At 50.3% G+C, this 23,082-nt stretch overlaps 1 protein-coding gene across 11 annotated transcripts in view; it reads left to right on the plus strand.

The window, feature by feature from the left end:
* FRYL (FRY like transcription coactivator) overlaps nt 1–23,082 on the plus strand; it is a 2,496,013-nt gene that overhangs the window by 1,297,881 nt on the left and 1,175,050 nt on the right. For all 11 annotated transcript variants that reach the window (XR_013608325.1, XM_078678213.1, XM_078678216.1 and 8 more), the window contains one exon: nt 19,569–19,709. Coding sequence is in view for 10 of the 11 variants with exons in the window: in XM_078678213.1 (XP_078534339.1) it covers nt 19,569–19,709 (141 nt within the window). In the remaining variant the exon portion in view is untranslated. The remainder of the gene's footprint in view (nt 1–19,568; nt 19,710–23,082) is intronic.

Below are 23,082 nucleotides of genomic sequence, written 5' to 3' on the forward strand. Positions count from 1 at the left end.
TCTAGGACCCAAGAAGGGCAAAGGGGGCCTACGCCCTATCTTGGATCTACGGAACGTCAACGGCTTCCTCCGGAAGGAGAAGTTCAAGATGCTGACACTGGCTCAGGTCTTAGCTGCCCTGGACCCAGGAGACTAGTTGGTAGCTTTGGACTTGCAGGATGCTTATTTCCACATCCCCGTCCTGCCGGCCCACTGGCGCTACCTGCGGTTCACGGTTGGCCACGAGCACTTTCAATTTACCGTGCTCCCCTTCGGCCTTACCAGCGCCCCACGGGTGTTCACGAAGGTGATGGCGGTGGTCGCAGCTCATCTGCGCAGGTTAGGGGTTTCAGTCTTCCCCTACCTCGACGACTGGTTGTTGAAGGCGGGCTCGCCCCAGACAGTCGTCAGCCACCTCCAGACTACGGCAGATGTCCTGCACCAGCTGGGGTTCTCCATCAATGTGCCAAAGTCACACCTGTGCCCCTCTCAGAAGCTCCTCTTCATCGGAGCGGTTCTAGACTCGGCCCAGTTTCGGGTTTATCCGCCCGAACTGCGGGTCCGGGATATTCAGGCTCTGATTCCCATCTTTCAGCCTTTATCCCGGGTCTCGGTCAGGTTGACGCTGCGGCTTCTGGGGCTGATGGCCTCCTGCATCCTTCTGGTGCATCACGCCAGGTGGCGGATGCGGGCTCTGCTGTGGGAACTGAAGTTTCAGTGGGCCCAGCATCAGGGCAACCTATCCGACCACGTCCTGATCTCGGAGGGCACTGCGAGACAGCTGCAGTGGTGGCTCACGGACCGCGATTGGGTCAGCGGCAGATCCCTCTCCCTTCCCCAACCGGAGCACGTAGTTGTGACGGACGCGTCCCTCCAGGGCTGGGGAGGCCACATGAGAGAGGCGGAGATCAGAGGCCTCTGGTCTCCGGCGGAGGCCCGGCTCCACATCAACCTGTTGGAGCTGCGGGTGATTCATCTAGCACTGAAGGCATTCCTCCCATCTGTCAGGGGGAGTGTAGTGCAGGTGTTTACGGACAACACCACCGCCATGTGGTACTGCAACAAACAGGGCGGGGTGGGGTCGTGGACCCTTTGCCAGGAGGCTCTGCGCCTTTGGCAATGGCTGGAACGCCAGGGCGTGACTCTGGTGGCTCAACACCTGGCAGGTTCTCTGAACGCCAGGGCGGACGAGCTCAGCCGTCGGTGCATGATGGATCACGAATGACGTCTGAACTCTGACGTGGCGCAAGGCGTCTTTCAGCAATGGGGAGAGCCTTGGTTAGATCTATTCGCCACCGAAGAGAACGCCCAATGTCATCTGTTCTGCGCGTTGGAATTTCCAAGGCGGCACTCGCTCGGAGACGCTTTTCGTCGCGAATGGATTTGCGGTCTGTTGTACGCCTTTCCGCCTACACCACTTCTGCCCAGAGTGCTGAAGAAGATCAAGCGCGACCGGGCCCAAGTCATCCTTGTGGCTCCGGACTGGGCGAGAAGGTACTGGTATCCAGAGCTACTCAGTATGTCAGTCGATCCCCCGGTTCGTCTGCCTCTTCAGGAGTACCTTCTGTCGCAGCAGCAGGGGACGGTCCTCCACCCGAACCTGTCCAGTCTCCACCTCCATGCTTGGAGATTGAGCGGCGACAGTTGAGGCCATTTGACTTGCCTCCTGAAGTCTGTAACGTCATTCTGGCAGCCAGGCGTCCCTCCACAAAGTCGGTATACGCCTGCAGGTGGAACAGATTTGTGGCATGGTGCACAGCAAAGGCTGTGGATCCTCTTGCTGCCCCTCTTTCAGAGGTTCTTCTCTTCCTTCTTTCTCTTGCCCAGCAGGGCTCTGCTCTGGGCACTATCAAGTGCTACCTTTCTGCCCTTTCAGCCTTTCTCAGGCTGCCTGATCAACCTTCTTTGTTCAAGTCCCCTATTGTGAATAGATTTTTTTTTTTTTTTTAAAGAACCTTTATTGTCTCAGCACAGAGATACACGCATGGGCCTAAAACCAGTCCGGCCGGCTGCTATTCAAGTTGATGAAAAATACAGAGTACGAAGGTTACAGCGGTCTGGAGGTCAAAGGTAGAGGAGCATCTACGATACGATACATTAGTAGGATACCATGCGACAAGAAAGACCTGAAACGGTTCATTTTGCAATAACAAATTTTTTTTTAGAAATCAATGTCGCACAATCGCGCACGCCCCCAACGCATTAGCTAATAACAAAGTTTTACGCCAGCGATATACCTCATCCGAAAGGGACAGGAGAAGGGGCACACGAGTCAGGATAGATGCAATAAACACGTAACAATCATGGCGAACTAGCCCCCCCTCAAAGGGAAAACACACTATGGGAGACATGAAAGACGACATCGAAAAAGGAAAAGGGCAAAGGGCCATAGAAACAAAGAGAGAACAAAATAACAAACCCATCCCCCAACCCTGCACCCCTGCAGAAGGCTATGGCCTACCCCCCCAGCAGCGTGCCTGTCGCCCTAAATGAGAGACCCGAAATACAGAGAAGAAAGAGAAAAGGAAGAAGAAAAATACAGGAGAAGGGCCGTCTGTGTAATTATCCGGTCCCTGCCACCTCCGCATACCAAAAATCATCTAAACATGAACAGTAATAGAAGCACAAGTATGAGCAATCACATAAAGCGCAACTAAGTACAACTCCACCAAACGCCCCTTAAATCGCCATTAACCAACTATAGGGCCCACCAAGTCCCAAGCAAGGTCACCCCTGGCCTCTCCTGTCAATAGTAGTGACTTCGAACCTTCCTGCAGACGGGGTACAGATTGGCACATAGAATCCGAACGTCCCGGGTGGATCAGTCAGCGTCTTCGCCCCCACAGGGTCCCAGCCACAAAGAGATCTCCGATGGTGCATGGGGGAAGTCCGAATGCGACAATATCCACATCGCCAATAGTCTCAAGTTCGAATACAGGCCCGCCAAGCACGGAAAAGGAATCACATAGTGTGGGAGGCGCCGAAACCCAGCCTGGGCCCCCGGTTCCATAAATCGATACCGTTCCTCCACGCGCCGATCCGAAAAAGGCCCCGATGAGACAAGTATTTGTGTAACAGGTGTAGCAACAATAAGTTCAGGAACCAAATCTATGCGCGTCTCCAAGAATAGAAACTCTTCCGGGGAACACCTCGATGTAGCAGAGGGAGACACTACGGCGCCTCCTAGAGAGCAATCCGTACCGTCACAAGATGGCGGGACAGCAATGGCGGCCATCCGTTCTCCCAACGCCCGGGTCTCCTGGAGCAAGGCAGTCCGCAAGGATGTCAGGGCAGCTAGTATATGTCCATTCGTGGGCATTTCCCCACATAGCCAAACCCCGGGATTCTCATGTGCATCGGTTTCTCTACCCAGGGGAGAAGTGCGCACTAAGGCATCGTCCGCCATTTCAGCCATTTAGTTCTCTTTCTCCTCCCCCTCACGTCGGTGACTTGTCCGACCTCGGGAATCAGCAGGATTCACGGCAGGGATCTCGATAGTCGGTGCAGGCAGCAAAAAGGAGAGTCACCAAAAGGCTAAACAAGCTCCCCACTGCTCACCGGGAGCCCCCCACCGGTTCCCGGACGGGACCGTTAACATGGCCGGGCAGCTCACCAAAGGGGAACTGGGCAGCATGGACTCTCTCCGGCCCAGCTATATCACCGCTCTCGCAGGGCAACCCACTATTGGGAGTGGGTTGGTACCATCACTTTCGGCTCGCAGACCTCGGGTTCTCACTGACCGGCTTCTCATCTCATCCAGCGGCCGCCGGCACTGCAATCACGGCCGGGGACCCCTCGTACTCGAGGCCCCGGTCTCAGCTCCACGAAGGCCGACAAGCAGACGGGGACATATCTTCGGGTCCACTGCACGGTGGAGCCTCAGAGACAGACGGTAAGTGAATGGTTCCCTTCATCTACGTAGATCAGCAAAGACTGCTCAGGATTATCGCCAGGATATACGTGCGGGGCGGGAGGGCTCGCGGAGCAAAGCGTTCAAGCAACCATCCCGATCGCCATCTTGGCTCCTCCCCCGTGAATAGATTTCTTAAGGGCATCACACACACGTTTCCTCCTGTTCCGTTTGTGATGCCTCAGTGGGACTTGAACCTGGTTCTTACGTTTCTAATGTGCGCTCCCTTTGAGCCACTTCACAACTGTCCTCTTCGCCTTCTGACTTTGAAGACTGCTTTCCTGGTTGCCATCACCTCTGCCAGGAGAGTGAGTGAGCTCCAGGCCCTTTCTTGTACTCCACCTTTCTTTTCTGTCCATCCGGACAAAGTGGTGCTGCGTACCAAACCTTCTTTCCTGCCCAAGGTTGTCACGGCCTTTCACATCGGGCAGTCTATCACTTTGCCAACCTTCTTCCCGCCACCGCATCCCTCTAAAGAGGAAGAGCGGCTCCACCGTCTGGACCCAAAACGTGCGCTCTCATTTTATTTGGATCGCACACACCAGTTCCGGGTGGATGACCAACTCTTTGTTGGTTACGTGGGCGCTAAGAAGGGAAAAGCGGTGCCCAAGAGGACCATCTCCCGGTGGATCATCTTTTGTATCCAGGCATGCTACTTCTTGGCTAGGAAGGAGCCCCCTGTCGGATTGCGGGCTCATTCTACCCGAGCCACGGTGACTACCACTGCCCTGGGCAGGGGTGTGCCCTTACAAGACATCTGTCAGGCAGCTACGTGGGCATCGCTGCACACGTTTGCTAGACACTACTGCCTGGACAGCCAAGTCTGGAGGGATGGCTTCTTTGGCCGTTCCGTCCTCCAGGACTTTCTGGTGTGATTATTGGGTCGCAGACCCACCACCGGGGTTGGTATTGCTGGGGTATCTATTCTAAGGTAATGAATCTAATACTAACGTGTCTCTTTCAGATGCACAAGTTACTACTTGTGTAACGATATATCTGTAAGAGACATTAGTTAGTACAAGATTCCTTACCGACCCACCCATCCTCCCCGTTCTGCGAACCAATATCTAAGGTTAGGGTTATCCCCTTCAGGGCCCTAGTTTCAATGGCACCAGTGTTGGTTTTTTAACATGGCTCTGCGTTTCTGGCGCGGAAAAGCTGTGTCTAAGAACTGACGTCAGCACGCGGAGGCGGCGTCTAAGTACTCCGACGTCATCACGGCACCCACGACGCCGACGACGGACGCGGAGCCGCAGACGACGCCTACCGACGCGCAAGGGTACTGCTACACAAAAATTTCCGGATCCAGTCTGACGCCTGGGGATATTCTAAGGTAAGGAATCTAATACTAACTAATGTCTCTTACAGATATATCGTTACACAAGTAGTAACTTGTGCGCCACCAAGAAACGGAGTACTAAGAGTGGGGGTAATGTCTGCGGTTAGATACATTTTTTCAAATAGTCTGAGGATATATATAGATATATATATATATATATATATATGTGTAAACGTGTATGGATATATGTATTTGTGTGTATAGGTGTATGGATTTGGGGGTGTGTGTATACATAGAATATTACATTTCTGGGCCTCCTAATCAGTCATGAACTCTGGGAACTTACCAGACGTCTTTGTTCTATGGAAGTACCATGAATACACTGAGGCTTGCTCCAACTCTCCCAAAAGATACTCCAGACCTCCACAAACTCAATGTGGATCACGAATACCCTAGGGGATAGGGAGTGGGATAAGAAAAAAATAGCTGGTGCAAGCCTGTACTCACATCGGACTGATTTTGGTAAGTGCAACTTCCGTAATCTGGTCTACAAAAGAAAATGTAACTTATCAGTTTTCTTTTTACTACTATCATAAGCTAGATTCTAAGATCACTTTGCTTTAAAACAAACTAATACCTGGTTTATAAACACTTTTTTCTCTTCTACTTTTCTTAATTTTCTTATAACATGTAAGTGTATCTATAGAAAGCGAGAAAAAAATATCCGTGATTAATATTTATGCTGACATCCTGTATAAGGAGAATAGTAAAAATGCATATAAAGAACTCGCCCTACTTTTAGCACTCTCTTGGAAAAACCAAATGAAATGTCACTGTCATAGGAGGTGAGTTAACCGCTCTCTCAATCCAATCACAAAATGTGCAGAACATGGTTACTGACATCATATAAAATTATTCCCAGTACAGCAATTTTCATTCCATAAGGTGAAATATTCTTCTGCAAATTCTTGCAAGAGAACATCAAAGTTCAGGAAGACAGTCGCAAGTGAAGTCCTACTCCCAGGACCAGTAGTAGTGCCAAGAAAGGCAAAAATCCAAATCAACATGAAGTACAAAGTATGTCTCAAAAACCCCAGTGTTTCAAAGTCTCCCGCGGTAAGTTGAAATCTAGCAAGATGAGATTTCCAAGTCTCCCTCTATTTCGTTTTAGTTTCACTTTACATCTATGGTATTCATGCCCACAGCGTTGCCCATCATGGATGAGGCATCATGGCAAACAAATTACTGCAATGTAAGCGTGTTAGGGAATTTTGCAGTAAGATTCCCTATCCTTTTAAAACAGCCTGTGACCCCACCTCTGTACTTCTCTTAAACCTAATCCGCAATAACAACCACCTGCAGGTGATTGCGAACCAAACAACCTGAAATCACACCTGACTCCTTTGCTCCTTTTATAGGAGCTGTCTTGGACACAGTGATAGAGGTAGCAATTGTATCATTTCTGGGTTCAGGGGTCATGTTATGGAGGTGACAATCCGGTTTCTCCTGTAGTCTGTTCCACGTCACCTTTTTTAAAAATGTGTTGCTATGAGCCTTTGTCTGGCTCAAGGTGCTTTCCTGCCATCCATCAGGTGTGGGCTGGTGCAGCCTCTCAGACAAAACTACTGCCATGTGTTACTGGATAGTATTGGTGTTTCCGCAAAAACACTTGGTAGCAGACACATTCCAGCTGAAATGGAACAAGGGACTTCTGCATGCCTTCCCCACCACTACCTCTCCTGCCCCACATTTTGAAGATCCATGAATGACTGGAGAAAAGTCACATTAGTGGCCAAGGTAGTACATTTAACTCCTTTGCATGTCCCCTGATCAAGAGTGGAGATGAAGCAGCAGCAATTGCATGCTTCCAATTTGACACCTTATGTGTTGGATGTCATCCAAGCTGCCAGACGTTCCTGTAGGAAATCCTTCTATGATGGGTGTTGGGACACATTTGTAATCTAGTGTGGTGCCCAGGTCCCTGACCCCTTGCAGGCGAAGCAGTTGGACATATGTTTCTTTTCTGCACTTAGCCCAGCAAGGCCAAGCAATGGGCATTGTAATAGGTCATTTGTTGTGCCTTTCGACTCTTCTACCTTTGCCAAACCAGATGTTCTTGTTTGAGTTACCTATTGTAGTGAGATTTATTAAAGGTTTGACACATATTTTCCTTCACAAACCTTTGAAGAAGCCATAGGGGAAACTGTAATTTGGGCTTGACATTTGGTATGTTTACCACTCTCGCACCAACAAATAGTTGCTTGCTGCGTCTATTGATTTGAATACTGTCTTCCTCGTTGTCAATTCTTTAGCAAGTCTCTGGAGTGACCTGCAGGCATTTTCAGTGCTTCTGCTCAAAACCACCTTTTTTCTTGACAAATTAGTGCTGAGGACTTGAGCTGTCTTTAGTGTAATACCCGCAATGCAGTTCTAGTATTAAAAGTAATTTCCTTTAAGTTGTGTATGACCTTGTATGCCTGTAATTTACTTATAAGAGAATAACATACATTTTTTTTTAAATTATAAAGGTAACAAGACAGCTTGCTTAAAAATTGTTCCTCACATAGGTGGGACCTCCAGGCCTCTGCCCCCGCCCCCACCCCCCAATAGCACCCTCAATAGCAAGCAATAGTTACCCTACAGTGTTTAAAGCTACTGAACACACTGGAGGAGGGAAGGCTGTTGAGTTTTATGAAAAAGAGTAGACAAAAATATCATGCAGGTGGGTCAGTTCAATTACACAAACTTATCAAAGTATTTTTTAATGTCTGGAGTTGAAAGAGAGGAGTGTTTAATACAGTTTCAGAAAAGTAAGCTGTGTCAGATCATATTCTTTGCACTTTCTAAAAGTGACGTAGACCAAGAGTGAAACTCACAATGTTTTAGAATGTATCTTCTTTAATAACAATCACATCAGCTCAAAGCATAAGGGAGGTTCTGCCTTTTACTTGAAGATCTTTGCACCATATTACATTAATTGATCCTAGCAGTATGCATTCACCCAATTTTGTTCACAAGAGCTGTCCGTTTTATTTCATCAAGTCTGTAGTATACCTATCTATAATTTTATCCAAATAGACAATCCAGTGCCAAGAGACAAATACAAAGTAATATAATTAAGCCATCCATCCCTTTTGCCACACCGGAGTATTCTCTCTGTTAGATGTGTTGAAAAGTTGGCCTGGTATATGCTGACCACTAGTTATAGTGGGCACCTTGTACCATACCAAACAACCCCTATTGATGATTAGGTTAAAGACAACCTTTAAAGAAAGCTATCCTACTGGTAGCTGTGGAGAGCAGCCTTCAGGCTAAGTCTCGAAGGAATGTAAAGCAGCTTGTTTTACCAGTCTATAACCTCCTGAATGACCAAATGAAAGGAGAACCACACAAGGTATATATGTATTTATTACTAAACACTTTCTACTAACCTCTTTATGAGCTTAGTGAAAAAAGCTCACAATGTTAAATCGCTAGAACAACAGTAAACAGCACAATACGTGGTGGGCCCCAGGGGGAGACCAAACCATATACTAAGAAAGTGGTATAACAACCAGGACTTGACTAGACACAGTGCCTAGAGCACGTAGAATCGCTGGGACCCCAAGGACCCACGGGGGACGCGTGCAGTGTGAGAACACAGCCGCGAGCTCTGTACAACTCTGTGGGGAAAGTAGTGGTTGGAATTTTAAAGTTTAAGGACAGTTAGGAGAGGACTTTGAGCAAACCCTTTCAAACGTATAAGGTTATAAGGCCAGCACCCATGTGAGCACTGGAGTACTTGTGTTACTTAACCCAGGGAAGCTGAGTGCATAGGTGTCAAATGGTGTCGGAAATCTTTGTCGTTTTCAATGGCGTGATGCTGCAAAGTGCTGCTGCCGTGAAGAGAAGTGGTGTCTGGTGTGTTCCAAGGCTGGATCGAAGCTGAGAAGAACCTGAAAGCAGAGGGGACAGAGTCTGGGTCGCTTGCCAGTGACCAGGGGCTTGGTAGACGAATGCCCACCGATGTAGGGTGCTTTAGATGAGATGAGGTGAAGCTTGACTCTGCAGCCACGGGGACCAGGAGATGTCGAGGACGACCACCAAAGTCCGCAGGCGAGCTGTCCCACGAAGGATGTCGAGTGCTGGGGGTTCAGTGTCCGGATTGAACACCAATTAGCCTTGACAACTGCAACCCATGCGGTCAGAGAAAAGATGCTACGGTGAGGACCAGCAAGGTCCTGGGAGGGGGCTCCCCAAACGATGGAGAGTCAGGGCACATCTGGACCAACCAGGTAAGCCCACTGAAAGTTAAAGTTGCTTTCACAGGGACCCACAGGCCAACGGACCAGTGATTGTGACGGGACCTAGAGAGGAATCACAAAATACCAGCCCACGGAACACTAGTGGAGTGTAGGCCGGTAATCTTCGGTGGAATTACTGATTTGGGTCTGGACTACAAGTAGCCCAAAGCACAGCTTCAGGGGTCGCCGTAAAGCAGATGCTTCTGCAAATAGACACGGTTCCCAAGGGCTCGGGTTGCACGGTCCCCACGAGGGATACTGGTCTCAAGTTTGCTGAGCACACTAGTCGACCTCGGGGGCACTTGGAAGCCCACCTCCTGTATTGCAAAAGTCTTCGGAGTCCTCAGGAGCTTCGGAGTTGCAAACCGGTCAGATGCTTCTTTGGTGCCTGCTTAGCAGGGGAGTAACTCCTTTACTCCAAGGGAGATTCTTCAGTCATCCAACACAGTGTAGATAGTCGAAGTGCTTGGTTTCTTTAGCAGAGTTTTGTTCAGGTAAATCTAAAGTACTGTAGCCAGGGGGTTCCTACTTTATACATAAGGAAGGGGTGGCACAAACTCTGGGGCCCCACCTATGAGAGGGTCAGGACAGAGGGGTGGCTACACACATATCCTTTGTCCAGTTTCGCACCAGAGAAAGAGCAAATGGCTCCTGCAACCGGTTTGCGCTGGACTATGCACATGGACACCAAATGTGCCCCCAGAGCAGACATCAAAGCACTCGCAGAGTGCACCCACCCACCCAATCAATCAATTAATGAATCCGAGTACTTGTAGAGCGGGCTACTTACCCGTGAGGGTCTCAAGGCACTGAGGGGGAGGGGGTGCTGCTACTGCTCGACGAGCCAGGTCTTGAGTCTTCTGAAGGCTAGTAGATGTTGGGTCTGCTGTATGTCGATAGGGAGGGTGTTCCAGGTCTTGGCGGCGAGGTAGGAGAAGGATCTGCCGCCAGAGGCTATTCGTTGGATGCGGGGGACAGCGGCGAGTGCGAGGCTGGCGGGGCGGAGCTGGCGGGTGGGGGTGTAGAAGCTGAGTCTACTGCTCAGGTAGGCTGATCCGGCCTCGTGGAGTGCTTTGTGTGCGTGGGTGAGGAGCTTGAAGGTGATCCTCTTGTCTACGGGGAGCCAGTGTAGGTCTCTCAGGTGGGGGGTGATGTGGCTGCGGCGGGGGACGTTGATGATCAGTCGGGCGGAGGCGTTTTGGATGCGTTTTAGTCGTCATAGGTGTTTGGCTGGGATTCCTGCGTAGAGTGCGTTGCCGTAGTCCAGTCTGCTGCTGACGAGGGCCTGTGTCATAGTTTTTCTTGTTTCGGTCGGGAGCCACTTGTAGGTCCTGCAGAGCATGCCGAGGGTGTTGTAGCAGGAGAAGGATATGGCGCTGACCTGCTTAGACATGGAGATAGAGGAGTCAAGGATGAATCCTAGGTTGCGTGCATGGTCGGTGGGTGTTGGTGCTGTTCCCAGTGTGGTCGGCCACCAGGAGTCGTCCCAGGCTGAGGGGGTGGGTCCGAGGATGAGTACCTCTGTCTTGTCCGAGTTCAGCTTCAGACGGCTGCTCCTCACCCAACTCGGCATCTGCCTTCATTCCCTCGTGGAGGTTGGTTTTGGCGGTGTGTGGGTCCTTGGTGAGGGAGAGCAGTGGCGGTGCGTCCATTGGGGGCGTTGCCCCACTAGCCATGGACGACCGCACTGCAGTGCCAACATGCATTAAAAAACGTTTAAAAAAAAAAGAAAAAATCTGAGCGGCGCGCACTGATTCAAGCGTGCTACCGGCCCCGGGACAAGCCCGACAGAATCGGGCATCCATAAGGAAGTGGGCCAAGGGGGGGGGGGGCTGCGGCAGAGAGTGACAGCGCACAGGCAGCCAGAGAGCACAATAGTAGCGTATGACACTCTCACACACGGCGCATGTGAAATCCAGGAGTGGGCAATATTGAGACTGGCCCGCGCATGCGTATAGTGGTACACCTTCCCTTCCCCCCACCCATATCACCCAGAGACACTGGCAGGGACCCGGGGCCCCGGGCACAATATGGGTAGATAGTAGGCTGCTCGTAGCCAATCCTGGCGCAGTGGCGCTGTTAATGCTGCGCCAGAATTGGCTGCTGCAGCAGGATGGTGCCGCGCGTGGGTGTTGGCTGCTCTGCTGAGGGCCGCACTAGTATGGCCAATCACATATGGCTATATCCAGGTGATTGGCCATTTCCCTACGCTGTCGGGACGTCACCGCGCGTGGCGCACCCGTGCTCCACAACAACAACTAAGAGTGAAACTGAAAGTAGAAGTAGTGATCAGTCGTCGTCGTTGTTGTGTGTCTGCCTGCCTGCCTACAGTCTACTATGGACGGTCCGGACCGCCTGGTGCTTTGTGTGAGTCCTCCTGTCTACTGCTGCTGCGTTGGTCGGAACGGAAGACATCGAGGAGCAGACCACCAGAGAGAGATAAGTTCCAGATAGTCGACGTCACGTTCACCACCACCACCGCGACCCACGTAAGTTTTTTACTGTGCCAGGCCAGGCCTCCTCTGACCTCTGCCAGTGCCCACCCCTAAGTTAACCAGTCTCAGTCAGTCAGTGCTATGCTAGGCTAGCTTAGCTTCCTCATCGTTCATCGTCAGTCAGACAGTGCTGACACCTTCGGGTCAAGTTTGCGCTATATCAAAGTCCGGAAAACAATAATGAACCTTCTCAATATGTTATCATAGCCTAATGCTCTATTTTAAACACATCTCCGATGGGTTTTATTTATGCTGCATTTATTGTTGTGCTTTATATGTTTTCAAGCCAAAGGTATGCGTTTAAAGGGGCGATGAGGCCTTTGGATATGAATTCATTCATAGCAGTCAGAGTAGCACGCAGTACGTCTGCCAGTGTATTGACGGCACAAACGCTTTTATATTCAATCAGCAACCTCTTACTTCTGTAAAACCTGCCAGTTTCTCGGCCCTCACATGCACCGGCTAACTGGTTTAAAACATGCCTCTGCAGTAACACGTTGGTGACGAAGCCGCCAGGGACATTTCCTGAATACTGACAAGGATTTGATGCAGTGCTCCAGGGTCAGGTGTGAATCCCCTTCAAAGGAGCTCGTTTGTTCATCCGAAACGGCCGTGAATCTATAGTGCACCCAACACTTCAAGGACGTGCATTTTTAAATTAACATTAGTTTACCTCCTCTATAAGCTTATGCTCTATCGTCGTTTTTTTATGTATTTGCTGTATTTATTTATTTGTTTAGATTAAGCTTATGCATTTCCTGGAAGAGTGAATTACTATGGGCCCATAGGAAAACAGCAGATTGAAAGCAAGACAGACGTGCCATTTAGGAACGTTAAAGTGTTAGGGTTATTGGTTTTGCCTAAAGGCATTTTAGATTTGCGTCTGACAGTACCAGTTCAGAGAGCTAACGATGTAAATACGGGTTGCTTCAGAGTGAACAATCCGAGAACGGCACCTTGGAAGAACACGAAATGGTTGAGAGAATAAAATATTTTCCCACCCATTCATAAATACATAGTATATGCATTAACGCATGCAATGTATGCAGCCGAGGCTTCACTGACATGTTTTTGTCTTATTTGTGTGTGAGGGAAAAGCTCCAGACACACATCCAAAGAAGAACCTACTGAGCAGTGGCGGTGCGTCCACTCTGTATTCCAATATATATTTTTCTTTGTAATGTTATTGTTTACTGTAGCTACAGTTTGTATTATAGGACAATTATCTGGTAATTGTGTGCTGATTTTTTTCCAAACCTAGTTGTCCGTGCTTCTATTCACTATCATATGGGGATGTGTAGTGTGCACAATAAATTCTGTTGTATTGCTCTAATTCTCTCTCTGGAGCGGAGGGCTCCACATTCCAGAATGTATGTTTAAATCATGGAATATGGGCTCAGCTGAAGGAGGCTTTGTCAAACCGGTCACTAAAAATGCTTTTACCTATTATTGTGGCTAGACCAGTTATTTACTAGAGCGGTGCGGGCGCTTGAGTGTCACTGTCCAGTTTTGCGCTGCATCTGCAGGTTTTTAGAAGGGTAAGTTTATTGGTGCAATGCTTTGTGCTGCTTGCGACACTCTGCGACACGCGAGCACCCATGCGGAGCCTTAATAAAGTTTATTTCCTTCAGTCTTGATGTGTGTTTACTTTCTCGCTCCTTTTCTCTCATGTACTTTAAATCTTTCTTATGAGGCTGTCTGTGGAGTAGTCTTTGGAAACCATCCGATGTTTTGTGCCTTTGGTAAACCGCGATCCCCATGGGGAGGAGCTTGTTCTGTTAAGGTGCCCTGTGCATCCATCCATCCATTCATCAACAGGCCCGTGTATTATTAATATCACACAAGTGCAGCCTCTTGATTACTCTGCTAACCCCATGGCTTGCATAATTGCCTGCTTTCCTGATGCCTCACAGGAGTTGGTTCATGCAGAACAGCCAGTACAAATGAATGCCGTCTACAACCCAAGGCATCCGGCCGTCTGATGCATCACCCTTAATTGCAGCCTTTGCCCTTTGCCTCATCCAGCCTTTGCTGGAAGTGGGGTGTTTATAGGGCGCCTCGGCCTTTGTGACCTGTAAATGTGGTATTCGGCCCGACAAGGGCCCTTAAGAGTCTTGGGGCCCCGGAGCTGGTGATTGGTGAATCGCTCCCTATGCCAGGGACAGAGCCCTCTTGTCTGCCCCAGGCCGCAGCGCCCCGGGACTCTGTCCTGGGGCAGTGTAGGGGTATAAGTGCAGAGTGTGTGTGTGTCTGTCCCTGGGTGCACTTGGCAGAGAGTGTGTGTGTCTGTCCCTGGGGTGTCCTGCGCGCCTCTGTGTGTGTGTGTACTTGGCAGTGTGTGTCTGTCCCTGGGGTGTGCTACTGCTACGCCTCTGATGTGTGTGCTTGGCAGAGAGTGTGTGTGTGTCTGTCTCTGGTGTGTGCTGCGCCTGTGTGTATGCTTGGCAGTGTGTGTGTGCTGCATGTCTGATGTGTGTACTTGGCAGAGAGTGTGTGACTGTCCCTGGTGTGTGCTACTCCTCTGATGTGCGTGCTTGGCAGTGTGTATGTGTGTCAGTGTCTGTCTTTCTGTCCCCGGTGTGTACTTGGCAGAGAGCGTTTGTCTGTCCCTGCTGTATGCTGTGCCTGTGTGTGTGCTTGGCAGTGTGTGTCCCAGGTGTGTGCTGCACCTCTGATGTGTGTACTTGCCATAGAGTATGTGTCTGTCTCTGGTGTGTGCTGTGCTCCGTCTCCAATGCTCTCTCTGTCTTGCTCTTGTCTCTTTTCTCATATATCCTGCCCTCCTCTTCACTAGGTTTCCTACTTCTGTTCCACTTTCATTTTTCATTGACCACAATTGTCTTCTGTGCCACAAAATTCATATTCCCCCATCGTTTCCCACTGCTCCTTAACTGACTTCCTTAACTGTTAGTCCATGTGATCACCAATCTGCAACAAGCAGTAAAGCCTACATGCTCCAATCAGGCCCCTGCAGTGAGTAAGGAGGAGTATAGAAGCAGGCCACCAGTCACAAAAGCAAGCCCCACGCAGACCTGCCTGCTGGACCCATATATAACCTTTATTAACCTTCCTGCTTTCTCAAATTTGCTTGAAAATGCACCATTTTTCCACTATTTTTTCCTCCTTAGGGAGTTCGGGATCGCTCGCTACGCTCGCTCGCTACGGTGCAGTATGATTATCATTTTACGCCTCACCACTTTCAAAATGTTACCAGCCGCCACTGAGGGAGAGGATGAGCTGGGTGTCGGTGTAGATGATGTTGAGGTCATGATGGCGTGCCACTTGTGCGAGGGGGGCCATGTAGATGTTGAACCGTGTCGGGCTGAGGGATGAGCCCTGGGGGACGCCGCAGATGTCTGTGGGTTTGGATTGGAAGGGTGGGAGGCGGACGCTCTGGGTTCTGCCGGAAAGGAAGGACGTGGTCCAGTCAAGGGCCTTCTCTTGGATTCCGGCTTCTAGGAGGCGTGTCTTTAGAGTGCCATGGCAGACCATGTCGAAGGCGGCCGACCGGTCCAGGAGGTTGAGGGCTGATGTTTCGCCGATGTCTAGTTGGCGCCTGATGTCGTCTGTGGCGGCATAGAGGGCTGTCTCGATGCTGTGCTTTCGTCTGAATCCGGACTGGGATGGGTCCAAGATGTTGTCTTCCAGGTAGCAAGCCAATTGTTCGTTGACGATTTTTTCGATGACCTTTGCCGGGAACGGGAGCAGGGAGATGGGCCGGAAGTTCTTGAGGTCCTTGGGGTCCGCTTTGGGCTTCTTGAGGAGGGCTTTGATTTCGGCATGCTTCCAGCTTTCCGGGAATGCCGCTATTTCGAAGGAGATGTTCATGAACTTCCGTAGTTGGGGTGCGATGACTGCGTCTGCTATGTTGAATACGTGGTGTGGGCACGGGTCTGACGTAGACCCTGAGTGGATGGAGTTCATGACCTTGCATGTCTCGTCGTCGTTGATGTTGGACCCGGAGGTCAGGCGGATGGCTCTGGTGGTGTTCACAGGGGAGGTGGAGTCTGGTGTAGTCGGGGCGGTCGTGGTGTTAAAGCTGTCGTGGATGTGGGCGCTCTTGCGGTGGAAGAAGATGGCTAGTGAGTTGCACAGTTCTTGTGAGGGCGGGATGTCTTTGGCGCTGGGGCTGGAGAGTTCATTTACGATGCTGAAGAGTTCTTTGTTGATGTGTGCGTTGTTATCCAAGCAGTCTTTCAAGGAGGATCTCTTGGCTAATCTGATGAGGTGGTGATGTCTGCGGGTGGCGTCCTTGTGGGCGGCGTGGTTCTCCGGTGTGCGTTCGTGGAGCCATATTTTCTCCAGTTACCGGCATGCGCGTTTGGAGGTCTGGAGTTCGTCGCTGAACCAGGTGCCTCTCTTGCTGGCGTGGCTGTTTGAGGGTTTCTTGAGTGGGGTGTTCGTGCAGTCATTGATCCACTGTCTGAGGTTGCGTGCTGCGGTGTCTGGGTTGGTGGGATCAGTGGGTGGGTTCTGATCAGCTGGTCTTCGGTGATTTTGCTCAAGCAGCGGCGAGGCAGCTGTTGGGTGCGGTGGTGTGTGGTTGGTTTCTTTTTTTATTTTATTTCTTTTTTTTATTGAAAATAAACAAAGAAAACCGCAAGGTACCAGATATTTACATCAAGCAAATAGACTGTGCAAGGGCGGACCATCGATACAAGCGACATTGAAATCGAAAATGGTTGGGGGGGGGTGGAGGAGAGGAAGAAGATAAAATGAGACATTAAACATAATATATAATCAAGATCAGGGGGAAAGCGGGAGATCAAGTATAACTGTTTCAGGTGGTATGCATATATCTCCTCTATAACGATTCCAGGGGGCCCAGATCTTATGCCACTTCCAGGGGCGACCCCGAGCTACATAGACAGTCTTTTCCCTAAACATACACCAGTCCATGTCATTCATCCAACACTCGATAGTAGGAGGCCGCAGGGATCCCCACAATTGTGCAATATTGCGTTTGGCAATCATTGTTCCTAAGGTCACCCACTGAGTTTGGGCTACATTATGGTCATTGGGCTCCCAAACATTCAAAATGCAACGCCTGGCTTCAGGTAAAAGTGCAATACCCGTGACCTCCTGAAGTACCCTGTGAATCCTGCTCCAATAGTCAGTGATGTGACCACACTCCCAGATGATGTGCAGAAACGTGGCCAGCTGGCCACAACCCCGCCTAGACAGGCCCTCCTCCGAAAAACCCATCTGTACCAAACGAGGACCTGTGACGTACACTCTGTGCAGTATTTTAAGTTGAACTAATCTAAGGCGGGCTGGAATCGCAACCTCCTCTGGGGAGGAGATCGCTGATTGCCAGTCCTGGTCATCAAGTTCTAGGCCATCACGGGTCCACTGATCTCGCAGTTGTGAGAGAAGGTCCGCTCTATGGTTAATCAATTTTTGTACACCAGAGAGATGGAACTATCCGGTATATACCCATCCAGAACACGGTCCTCCAGCGGGGCAGATTCAGGTATCTCCGTCCCCTTAGGGAAGACCGAATCGAGCGCATGACGAATGTGAGCACAATGGTGGTTGGTTCCTTGAAGGTGAAATGGATGCAGCAGTGGTCGGTCCAGTGGAGTTCAGTGGTGTGGTCGAAGGAAACGTGGGTGCTTGTGCAGAAGACTGGGTCCAGCCTTTGGCGGGCGTTGTGGTTGGGTGCGGTGACGAGTTGTCTGAGGCCGAGGTTGTCAATCAGGGTGGCGGAGTTGGCGCTGTTGTTGTTCTCGAGGTGGAAGTTCAGGTCCCCGAGGAGGATGTAGTCCATGGAGGCGAGTGCGTGGGTGCTGGCGAGGTCGGCGATGGAGTCGCTGAACTGAGCCCAGGGTCCGGGGAGTCTGTAGATGAGTGTTCCTCTGAGGGTGGTGTTGGAGTCGGTGTGGATCCGGAAGTGCAGGTGTACGGCGGTGTTGAGGGTGTTGTCTGTGGACGATGGTTATTCCTCCTCCAGTTCCGTTTGCGCAAACCGTTCAGGTGATCTTTTAGCCGTCCTGGATGGCTATGGCTGTCGGGCGCCGAGGAGTCGTTCCACCATGTCTCGGTCAGGAAGGCCACGTCTGGGGCCAATACACTAAAGCCTGTCTGGGAGGTGGTTACACCTCCCTGTGACAGGAACCTATTGTCCAGCCTTCCCCTGCCAGAGATTAGTCCAGCAGCAGGAGGACGGATTCGTGTCTCTGGCTGGCAGCATCCATCTTGTGATGCCAGGGTCGAGAAAGCTGGTACCGGGTGTACCGGTGTTGTCATATTTCTCCCTCTAGGAGGGTGGAATCATACCTCTCACACCAGTTACTGGTGTGAAGGTATGATTCCAAGGTGTTTGACACCAAACTCAACAGTTTTCTGTGCAGTCGTTCTAAAGTTAGCATTTACCGCAAGGTCATAATGCACTTAAGAGTATATGGTATGGCTGCATCACAGAACAACCCCGGAGAATAGATTCCAAAGGCTGCAGAGGGAGTCTGCTCCTGCTTGGGCACCCTTTCACATAAAACTCAGCAACCTGCCTTCAGGATTGATTAGGCCTGCCATAGGGGTGACTGATAGGTTTATATGTGCAGTGATATGGATAGATATAGTGAACCTACATCTAATTAGGGAGAGCATGCACCACCTTACACAGGCTGCGGTAGCAGACATGTTGTGTCATTTTGGATGGTCTCCCAGGGGTGGCATAATACATGCAGCAGCCCCTGGGAGCCCTCTGGGGTACCTATGTCCTAGGTACATAGTATACCTTATACTAGGGACCCCAGAATGCAATCTGGAGTGTACCTAAAGTACATGAACAACCAATTTAGGGAGAAAGCAGATAGACTGGGGTCCTGATTAGCAGGATCCCAGTCAGACTAAGTCAAAAACCAGCAAAACACCAGGAAAAAAGTGGGGGTAACCATGCAGTCAGATTCCACCTTCCCACAGATGTGAAAACCTTTTTCAAGTTTTATTTAGAGGAGAAAAATGCATAAACTCTTCAGGTCTGTTATGCATTGCATGTGCTAAACCGATGTAGGGGTTAGTGGGCTCCCATTCCCTCCCCATTCGGTAAATTGTGAGAGAAAATATCCCCTGCCTTTGTTCTTTAACAATACACATGCAGCATATAAGATACTATCATATACGGCTTTCTAAAAAGTAGATACGGTTGAATTGTATTTCATGACTGTAACAAAAAAGCCTTTGTTAGTAAACTTTCATAAAATAACAGCTAATTATTCACACAATACAAATTCTTATACACTCATCCACATTCTGATCAAGTCACATTCAAATTTCTTTTCTACCTTCCTCTAGAGATGACAAGGATGAGAGCTAAGGTTGTACCTTTCAAGTCATTTGAGGTTTTATGCTGTAGCTACTATTGCCCCCGCCACCTGTAAGTCACCTTTAACTAAGGTGCTTTTTAGGTGAGCATACACGCAAATTCCAACACTTATGCTTTCGAAAAAACAGTGAGTATAATTTTTACATGTTTAGTAAGATTTTAGGTTGTTGACAAATGGTCAGTAATTATAGATTGCCTCTAAACAGGTGCCCTAACAGTTTTTCCATGAGACTGATGAATTCTTATGATGTTATCTAATATGTTTTAGACTCATGTATAGTTCTTTATTTTCTAGTACGGGGATGAAGTGGCATGGTCTGAGATAGAGAATGTCTGGACTACCCTAGCAGATGGCTGGCCAAAGAATCTGAAGATAATTTTACACTTTTTAATCAGCATATGTGGAGTAAATAGTGAACCAAGTCTTTTGCCTTATGTAAGTATTTACTGCCATTGGCCCATAAAACTCATGCTGCTTTTGGAACTGAATTCTTCAGCATTGTGCATTATTGTATTATTTTCTCATGTTTCTTCACTATCTCTGATATCCATCTTCCTCTAAGGATAAAACCTGCTCAACAGAAAACGTGGGCGAAATTTAGCCCATCTAGTAGGCTGCATTGTGATCTGTAGTCGATATCTGTGATTGTGGTAGGGAAGTAAGAAAAGTGTTGAGGAGCTGTGATTAAGCTAAAACCTTCAGATATGTGTCCTGTTTGCTCCTTTCTTCAGGCTGAGCAGAATGGTGGCTGGCTATCTCCTGTCGAACTGTAACCACAAACTTGGGCCAGTTGACTCAGCTGACCAACATGTGATGATAGCTCTTAATGCATTAATATCCCACTATGTTATTGAAATCTTGAAACTTTTTTGGGGTCGGCACAGATGATGTTCTGACTTGACATTGGCCGACCTAGGAGTTTGGCAGGGGGCACATCAGCATGGAACTAAGCGGATATTCCACATACCCAGTGTGTGGGTCAATGTTCTCTTAATTGATTGCCAGTTAATCATTATTTATGTTGCTTTTCTTAGGGTTTGTTTTGGGTGTACTTTGGGGATTGAGGGGTAGGTTGGGAGACTAAGGTATCTCTATCTTTTGCTGTTTGTCCTACACCACTCTATAGATAAGGTGGTATGCCCCCTAACCAAATTCTCACCAACTAGTACGCCCAATGCATACCCTAGACGACTGTGGTCTCCTTTCCATTAGCAATGGTTTTAATTATCCTATTCATTATTTAAAGTTTAAATTTAAAAAATAATTAGAACATTGGAATGTTGGTAGCTCCATTGAAAACAATGGAGTGCTCCGGGCTTATAATGGCTGGTATTAGCCCGGAGCTCCAACATTCCAATGTTTCTTTGTTCACAGCTCTGGATGTGAACAAAGGCTTCAGGGAGCCTGAGGGGATTTAAATCCCCTCGCGCTCCCTGAAGGCTTGGTTCTATTTGTTAGAACATTCTGCCCTCAAGTGACAGAATTTTCTAATAGCCTTATAGTCCTCCGTAGCAGGGCTATATCGGCTTTTAAAGTCCCTCTGCTTTGGTAAAGTTCCTCGCCTACGGCTCAGGCCTTTAACGCTACAGCGGGCCTTAAGTCGTCGGTATAGCCCGCTACGGCGGGCTATAAGGCTATAGTAAAATAGGGCAATTTATTTATTTTATTTATAAAGTTTTATATAGCTACCTTTTGGAGGGATAGAACAATATTATTGGTGTACAAGACATATGCCTGAAGAGGACTTACTGGACCTGATGCAGACATAAACACTGCCCTTTAACTTTTTGCTCTTCTTCAATAAAAAAAAAAAAACAGTGAGGGTGCTCTTGTGTTACACAAGTCTTTACAAGCCACACCTTAGGCAATTGTGAATAAGGAGCAGGTAATATTATGATTACAGAAGGCTATAGAACTATTTGACTACTATTGTAACACTTAATGTACTCAGCACAGAGCAAGGTGGCTGTATGTCCTGGCAGGATTCACAGAAGACAAACTGATCATCACAGGGTTGCATGGTTGGAGCAAGTAATCTGGTGACACCAAAGAATTCACATTCTTTTTGCACCTCACCGCGTGTGTTTGTCTTGTCTGGGCGTCGACCACGACGACAAGGCCTGCTCCGACTGCCGGGCCCTCTCATCGAAAGCCAGGCGGGAGCGGTCCCACAGGCGACTCGAACTCCGGCAGTCGGTCCCGCGCCGCGAGAGGTCCCGATCCCATGGGAGGTCGAGGGACAGGTCGCGGGCTCGGAGCCACCACAGTTCCGAGGGTAGGCCCCACTCCTCCGGGTCGAAGTCGTCGTTGGGTAAGAGGCACAAGAAGTCCAAGCGGCATCATCGCTCTTCGGACTCCCCCCGACGCTCGCACGATGCGGCCGGGGGTTCGGGTGACACCACCCACGCGGCTCCGTCGGAGTCGCGGGCGCCGCGTGCAGCTCCACACCCTCCGGTCCCTGGGCTGAACGCGACGCAGGAGGAGATCGAGCGCTTCCTCATGGCCATGAGGAAACTCTCTCCTCCGGCGGGCTCCGCGGCGCCTTCGGGCCCAGCGGACCCGTCTAGGGCCCCTAGCGGGTCGGCGGCTCCGGCCCCGACGCCGTCGGGTGCTTCGGCCCGACGCCGCCGACGCCTTCGGGCCCGGCGCCGGGGGGTTCAGTTGTCCCGGCGCCGCCGGTGCCTTGGGGCCCGGCGCCGCAGGACTCCGCTAGTCCTCCTTCGGGATCTGGTTCGTCGCCGGTGGATCTTACGACCTCCCCGGCGTCGGCCCCCCAGGTGTCGCCTCCGGCGCCGTCCTCGGGCGGCGCCGTCCCCGGTTCCACCTTCGTTCCTGTTCAGTCGTCGGGACAGCCCGATGGGCGCCGCTCCAGACGCCGTTGGGTGAATTTCACTTTTATGAACAAGCCCCATTAGTTGAGAACCCTGAGTTTCAGGAGATGGGTGATGAAGAGGACTGGGAGGGGTCTGAGGACCCTCTGACCAGGGAGTGTCAGTCTCATGAGGACTGGGCAGGAGACCTTGGGGAGGCCAGTGGCCTGGACACCTCTCCAGACACTGGTTTTGTCTCCCCTCCTACCGTGGCTTCGGAGGAGGGGGCAACCTATAGTGTGGTGCTCATGAGGGCTGCCAAGGCCTTGGGCCTTGAGCTCCCCGTCGCGGCCGTGAGGACTAACCTCCTCACTGAGGTCCTTAAACCGCAGTCAAGCTTGGCCGAGCCTCTGCTGCCCTTTAATGAGGCCTTGACCGACGTTCTTCTGGGCACTTGGTCCAAGCCCGCTACTGGTTCGCCCGTAGATAGGAACGTGGCCGGACGCCACAGCCCAGCCCCGGGCGACCCATGTTTCCTGTCCTCCCACCCTACCCCCGAGAGCCTGGTCATCCAGGCCTCCAATTCCCAGACCGCATTCCCGTCGGCCCCGCCCGACAGGGAATCCAAGAGGTATGACCAGTATGGAAAGAAGATCTTCTCATCCCTTAGTCTAGGCCTGCGGTCTTCCAACACCGCCTGCCTCTTGGGACGTTACACCCACTCTGTGTGGGATAAGGTCGCGGAAGTGCTGCCAGAGTGTCCGTTGGAGGTACGGGCCAAACTCGGCCAAGCCCTTGTGGAGGGCCGGGATGCAGCCAAGTATTCCATCAGGTGTGGGCTGGATACCACTGACTCGCTGGGTAGAGCGATGGCAACGACGGTGGCGGTCAGACGCCACGCCTGGCTGAGATCCGCCAACTTCTCGGCTGATGTCCAGAGCACGCTCATGGACATGCCGTTCGATGGCCGTCGCCTCTTTGGCGACAAGGCAGACCAT

Source organism: Lissotriton helveticus, chromosome 2_2, assembly GCF_964261635.1.
Source record: "Lissotriton helveticus chromosome 2_2, aLisHel1.1, whole genome shotgun sequence".
NCBI classification, from domain to species: domain Eukaryota; kingdom Metazoa; phylum Chordata; class Amphibia; order Caudata; family Salamandridae; genus Lissotriton; species Lissotriton helveticus.